Genomic DNA, 6,852 nt, shown 5'->3' with positions numbered 1-6,852 from the left:
CGTGGGCCCCCGCTGACCGGCCGCCCGGCGCCGCCCGCAGCCCAAGCCGCAGCACGCCATCACCGTGGCCGTGTCGTCGCGGGCCCTCTTCGACCTGGTGGAGGAGCGGCGCATCTACGAGGAGCAGGGCGTGGAGCGCTACGTGCGCTACCAGCAGGACAACGAGAACGTCACCCTCAAGCCCGGGCCCGCCTTCAACTTCGTCAAGGTACCGCCCGCCCCAGCTCCGGGGGCCTCTCCCGGCGCCCGGGGGGGCCTCCTGACGCCCTTGGGGCCCTCCTGAGACCAGAGATCCCTCCTGACACCCGGGGCCCCTCCCAAGATCCTGGCAGTCCTGCTTAGATGCTGCTGCCCCTTCTGAGATGGGAGATCCCTCCTGAGGCAGCCGTGTCCCTCCTGAGCACAGGGCAGTGGCTGGGCAACAGCTTCCCCGCCCGTGTTGGGAGGTCTGGATGTACTGGATCCGTAGGAAAGGCATATGAGGAGATTCCAGCAAAGCCCCGTTTCACCTGCAGGCACCAAAAGGAAAGTGTCTCCAGGTCGGCATTCAGATCCCGCGGGCCAGTTGCCAGACCCTGTTGTGTAGGACTGCCAGGAGCAGCATCCCTGCCTTAGGCCCTGGTCCAGACCTTTCTGACCTCAGGCAGGTTGGTGCTGCCTGGAGAAGAGGCTCGGCCTCCTTGCTTTCATTTCCTACTCGAAAGCAACTAGATTTGTTCCCCACCCCTTTCTGGGAAATGAGGTCAGGCGGCAGATACAGCGTAGCCCTGATCAAGGAAGTTAAGCTGCGGTTTGGCTCCAGACCAGATGGGATGGACATAGAGACGGGCCCCTGCTCCCCGTTGCATATATTACACAACAAACTGGTGAATTGTGCAGTATGTTTAGACTGACCTCAGGTGCAAAAGTAAGACCAGTAAAGCAGGGCCAGCGCATAGCACTGATCACACAATGAACTGGTGAATCACGCAGTAAATGTACTTGGCCACATGTGCAAAGTAATTATCACATGATAAAAATGACTCTTCAGCTATAAAAAGAGCCAACCAGCTATGAAGTTAGTGCTTGAAAATATGTAACAACTCTATAGCTCGTTTCTATCTAGCTTTAATTTTAATATACAGCAGCCCCCTAAGCAGAGTCATGGGTCAGGTCCCCTCTACAGGTTACATGCATTATGCAATTAACTGGTTAATTGTGCAGTGAATTTAAATTGGCTGGACATGCAGTCATACCATGAAAGGGTCCATCTAGCTATAAAGTTAGAACTGGAAAATATGCAATAACTTTCTACCTTGTTTTTGTCCAGCTTTCATTTGCCCACGTAGCAGGGTCTCCCCCCACAGCTGGCTGCTCTGTTAGCTAATGGGGCTCCCAGCTGCAGGGGTGCACCCTGCACAGCCAGGGCAGGGAATCCCATGGCTGAGAGGACTCTCAGCCCCAGGAGCACCCCACAGCTGCCAGGACGGGGACTCTCCATCCTGGCAGCTTGGACACTGTAGGGGCCAAGAGTCCTGTCAGCTACGGGACTTGCAGCTGTGGGAACTTGCTACTTGCCAGTGTAGGGGGAGCCCAGGATGGTGATCCCAGGTTTTCCCTGCACCACATGATAGGATCTGATGATGGATCCCACGATCATGCCTTCCTGCCTTGCCCATGTGGCATGGCAGGAGATACAGTTGTGTGGGTCGTGTATCACATCCTATCATGCCTTTCCCTGAATGTCTAGAGGGGCCCAGAGAGAATCGGTTCTTGCAAGGCAGTGGTTCCCAGCCTTTTTTAGATTGGAGGCAACCCTCCTTGGGAAAGGAAGCCCTGCTAGGAAAATGATGGCTCGCTTTTTTCACTGGTGTTTCCACAACAGAAAAAAACAAAAGCAGGGGTGCTAAACCTCTGGCCAAATCTGGCTTGTGGAGCCACAGCATCTGGCCTGCTTGGATCCCGCACAGGTTGGAAAACTTGGCAGCAAGTGGTGGTGGAAGCTCCATGTGGCCAGTCCATCCTCACCTGCCATTTCCCACATCCAGATCGGGACTAGGCTGCCCCCTCCCCTTCCCTACACACACATCCAGAGCGGGAATGGACTCCTACCTTGCCATGTATCTGGAATGGGGCCCCTCCCCATGCTGCTGGATCTGGGCTAGGCAACCCCCCCACCCTGCCCTCCAAATCAGGATTGGGACCAAGCACCACTCTGCCTTGTCCTGCCCAGAGCATCTGGATCAAGGTCATTTTACCCTCCCCTCCCCTCTGGCCCCCATATCTGGATTGAGCCACTCCTCCTTGCCCATGGATCAAGGGCTGTACAAACCCTCTCAGCTGGGTGAGGTCCATTGGCTGGATCTGGCCCGTGGAGGGACATGGCACCACCCATCTGGCCTGCCAGCCAAAAATTTGGGGCACCGCTGTAACTAGAGCAATTCTGTCGCAGAGAATGCCGGAAGCCCACAGCCAGACAAGGATTTTGACACAACAGCTTCCTATTTGAAATCTCTGCCTTGTTCTTGTGTATCAGGTTTGCCCACTTAATGGTGCATAGCACTTCACAACACCCTTGAAAGGATCTTAAGGCACCCCAGGGTGTCAGAGCTCCCTGGTGGAGAATCACTGCTCTAAGGTCATTGCGTCATTCTTGGATCATTTAGATCCCAAATCGTAAGGTTGTAACTGCTTGATGCCCACTGCTTCATTGGGAGTTCATCTGAGTAAAGACATCAGATGTTGATTCAGTAGTGGCAAAATTACTTGCCTAGTATAGACATTTTTTTTTTCGTGTTGGTTGCCCACAAATTTTGCCAATCTTTAGTGGCAACGCAAATATTTTTCCTGCTGCAGTGAAAACTGGGAAGAGATATAGACTGTGGTTTCAATTCAGGATTCAGTAAACAAGGGTGAGGAGGTCTACTGTGTTTTTGTTGAGAGAGATGAGAGATGTGCAAGTTAACCACTGGGATGATGGAGGCTAAATTATGATTTTGCTGTTTGGGATTTTTATAAGTGTTTGAAGAAACACAGACTTCACTGGGGATATGCAAGTGCAAAAGAGGAGAGGATTTGATCTGAAATATCTATTTTATTTACTTGGGAAACTGCCATGGCATAAAACCCACCCAACTAATTTTTGAGAAGAACTGTTGGATTTTTTATTATTAAATAGACTGGCCGATAGGAAGAATATGTGACATTGCATTGCCAGGAGCATTTAAAAGAGACTCTTTTAACTTTCACTGTCATGTGTATAGACTCAGGAAAACAGCGAGTAGCTAAAACATTTTTGCCATGCATGGGGTCCTAAGGAAACAACAGCCGTGGTATAGATGAGCAGACTTTTGTATGTGCAGCAGGGAGGACAGATACTGGCAACACTAACAGCACCCAGCCATATAGGAGGTTGAGCCTCCTGCCCCTCCTGATCTATTTGTCCTCATCTCTTGACCATCTCATTGTTGCCTCTCTTCTGATGGAATCATCTGACTTTTCTTTTCAGCCTGGGTCCTTGGGCTTGTCTCCCTTATGCATCAACTTTGATTATCTCAGTAGGTCATTTGTAATGTTCAGAACCTGCCATTTCTTTTTTCTGTTGAGCTGTGACAGCAGTATCTGGTCCAGAGGGTGAACAAGCAAGAACTCTGGCCAGGGAGGTGCATGCTGCCAGACAGGAACAAGCTTTCACTTCCAGTGTTGTTGGTGCTTGTGTTTACATTGTCAATGGAGAAACCCACACCCAAAAAACCCTTCAGGTATAAACAGCATTGGGAGTAGAGAACAGACTTCCTCACAGGGTCCTCCTCCTGCTTGAAACTCCTTCCCAGCAGGGATGACTGTATTGTTTGGAAAACAGTTCCCGTTATAGTACTCCTGCAGTCAGGAAAGGCCTATTGGAAGACATGATCTAGAAGTCCTAACAGGCAGAAGTGTGTATCTATGTTTGAAGAGAGGAAAAAAATCATGGGGGATTATTAGTAGCAAACCTTGAGACGTCTGACTTTCCATTTAGAAGAATAAAGCCCAAATGTCTACTATGTTCACAAAGGGTCTGTAGCTCACTGTCCCTTATGGGACATCAGCCTGTTCTTTTCACTGTCAAAACTCTCTTGAAATCACACTTTCCCATGGCACATGTTGGTGCAGGACTATCAGACACAGAAGGGTGGAGCTGGCATACAACAGTTGGTGATAAACTTATTTTCAGATCATGCTGTGCACTGCAGACTGAAGTCCCCTCATTTGAATCGCCATTAGGCCAGATTTGCCCTCCACAACAGTGCCACTACTTAACCTGTTTTAAGTAATGGCAGCATGTCAGTTATACATTTGGCATTAAATAATCATTGTCTAAGATGCATAAATAGTACACAGAAAGTCAGATTTTTTGCTTGTTCATTTGGCTTCATGACTTTTCCCTCCTGGGCATCTAGCAGGCCAGCTTCAGTAGGATGTGGTGAAAGTGGTTTCAGCTGCAGTTTGGTGATTGGGACATAGGAGCTGTGGTTTCAAAACTTGGCATCCAGGCAAGCCCAGAACCCAGATCTCTCATGTCCTGAATAATTGTTCTAATTACTGAATTATAGTGGAGGAACTTTATACCAATTAGGTAGATGCAGTTCTCTGCATTGATGTCTTGCAGATTGGGTCATAGATGTCTTAGGAGGAAGTAGAATTGCAAAAGGTAAACATATTTTAGCACATATTAAAACTTCCCATTGAAATGAATGTAGGATTGCACTTTTTCTGGCAACAGAGGAACTGTCCCAGTGATGTTGTAAGTGCTGTTCATAAAACTGAATGGGAGAGCTGTGCAATTCTGCAAGATGAAATAGCATGCACTCTGGAGAACCCACTAGTCTCCCTTTGAAAACATCTGAGCAGTTAAAACAGGCAGCTGTGCTTGTGCCTAGTCACTTTAGCCTGGAAAAAAAGAGAGAAGATAGTGGTGTGTTAGTTGCCACTAGAGAAGTCCTGTAGAGATGGGTCAGTAACTTGTTCGTTTATTAGCTGAAGCCAGGGCAGGATAGCACCTTATCCAGTAACTGGTTTAGAGTGGCATAAGAAAGTCAGTGATAATCTACTCATTTGGTCTCTTGCCTACGAAAGCCAGTTATTCTCTAACGTGTCTCTCTCAGCCAGTTATTCTTTAACGTGCCACCTTGCCCTGCCTTCTGCATGACTTCAGACTTACAAAACTAACTTCCTCTCTTTGTTCATTTAGTCTAACTGATCATAGGTGTCCCAGGTAAGAGAACCTCATTTCAAAGGTACAGAATTTAACTTAACATTTTTTTGTTTGCTTCCCTGATAAGAAGTTCAACTAAGTAGCAGCTGGGAGTTCAAGAAAAGGAATGAATAAAACAAGTTTAGCAAGGTAAACCTGTATACATTTTAAACCTGTATTCTCCTTCTAGGCAGGACCTGTAAGTATAAATAAAACCACCCTGATTAAGAAAGAATGTATATGCAGCTTATTTATATCCATATTTCTTACCCACAGGCACTGGAACATGTCAATGCTCGACTTCGTGAACTGTACCCTGATGATGAGGAACTATTTGATATCGTTCTGATGACTAATAACCATGCCCAAGTGGGAGTGAGACTCATAAACAGCATCAATCACTATGGTAAGTAGAATAAATAACATTTTGTGGAGCTGCCTGCTGCCCTGGTGTAAAGTGAAACATTTTTTGGTTTGCTCTGACCCTGATATAAGGCACTTTTTTTGATAGTGACACCCATTCCTAAAGGGAAGAATGTTTATTTGTGTGTGTCAGTATAAATGAGAGTGGGTTATGCAGGATTGATCCAAAGCTCCAGATATTCCTTGTCAAGAGTGAATCTCAGATTCTGTGGCAAGGCCCTTGAACATTTCTTTGTTTTGTATTTTATCCTCTAAGCAAATGGAAAAAATCCTTAAGTTTAGTGTTGGCTGGAAGATAAGATTTTGTTGATAGGACTGAAATGCCTAAGTCACTGTCAGCTCATAAAATCAGAAGTCTACAGAAGGCTATTGAGGAGATCCTCAGCTGCTTATCTGACCCCAGATCTGGCCTTAGGGAAAATGGCTCCCTGGGAGAACTTGTATTTTGCCAGTGTACCCTGCCCCCAAGTCACGGCGATGTCAGGGCCAGGAGGGTGTCAGGGTGTATGTAGAGGAGGGTGTGCGTGCATGAGGGTCACATAGGTGCCAGCAGCTATGGGTGGCAGGGAACCCTATGGGCTATTGCAAGGCAGTGCATGTGTCCGTTCATCAGAGATGTTGGCCTGGTGCCAGGCAGTGGGGGCTTGGCAGGGGGCAGCAGGAAGGGCAGGCAGGTAAGCAGCAGGCAAGACTACCTTCACAAGTAGCCCAGCACCAGCTGCAGGGCACCACTGCCCAGCTCCCCCTGCTTCTTCACCCTCAGCAGTGGTGGCAGTGGCTGGGGACACTGCAACTCGGCCTTCAGCTCCAGCAGGTTAGTGATGGCAGTCTTTAATGTGCATGCTAGGGTTGCTCAGCCGCACCACCTTCTCACTTGGCACCGGTGCCTTGCCCTTGGCTCGGCCCTTGGCACTGTCCTCCCAGGCCCTCATGCTGCCTGGCACTGCCTGCCACCACCACCTGGGACCTTTTTATCCCACTGCCTCTCGCTAGCTGGCTCCAGTCAGCTCTGGGCATGGTCTGGGGGCTGGGGACAGGTCCCGCTGCCCAGCACCCCAGAATTAGTTGCCACCAAAGTGTCCCAACAGCTCCCACCTGGCATGAGCAGCAGAGCAGGGGTATGTGTATGGTGTCTCCCCGAACCATGGCACCCTGGGCAGTTACCAACAATGCCCACCCATTAGGCCAGCTCTGTCTGGCCCACTCTGCCTTTCTAA

General features: G+C 48.9%; 1 protein-coding gene across 1 annotated transcript in view; it reads left to right on the top strand.

Moving 5' to 3' along the window:
* LOC109300060 (cytosolic 5'-nucleotidase 1A-like) overlaps positions 1–6,852 on the top strand; it is a 128,047-nt gene that overhangs the window by 111,379 nt on the left and 9,816 nt on the right. The window contains exons 3-4 of the mRNA XM_019520667.1: positions 16–208; positions 5,489–5,618. Coding sequence (XP_019376212.1) covers positions 16–208; positions 5,489–5,618 — 323 coding nt within the window. The remainder of the gene's footprint in view (positions 1–15; positions 209–5,488; positions 5,619–6,852) is intronic.

Source organism: Gavialis gangeticus, unplaced genomic scaffold (genome assembly GCF_001723915.1).
Source record: "Gavialis gangeticus isolate Ggan-Ray unplaced genomic scaffold, GavGan_comp1, whole genome shotgun sequence".
Taxonomy (NCBI): domain Eukaryota; kingdom Metazoa; phylum Chordata; order Crocodylia; family Gavialidae; genus Gavialis; species Gavialis gangeticus.
The sequence above is the reverse complement of the archived record's forward strand: the minus strand, read 5'-3'. Positions and strand labels throughout refer to the sequence as shown.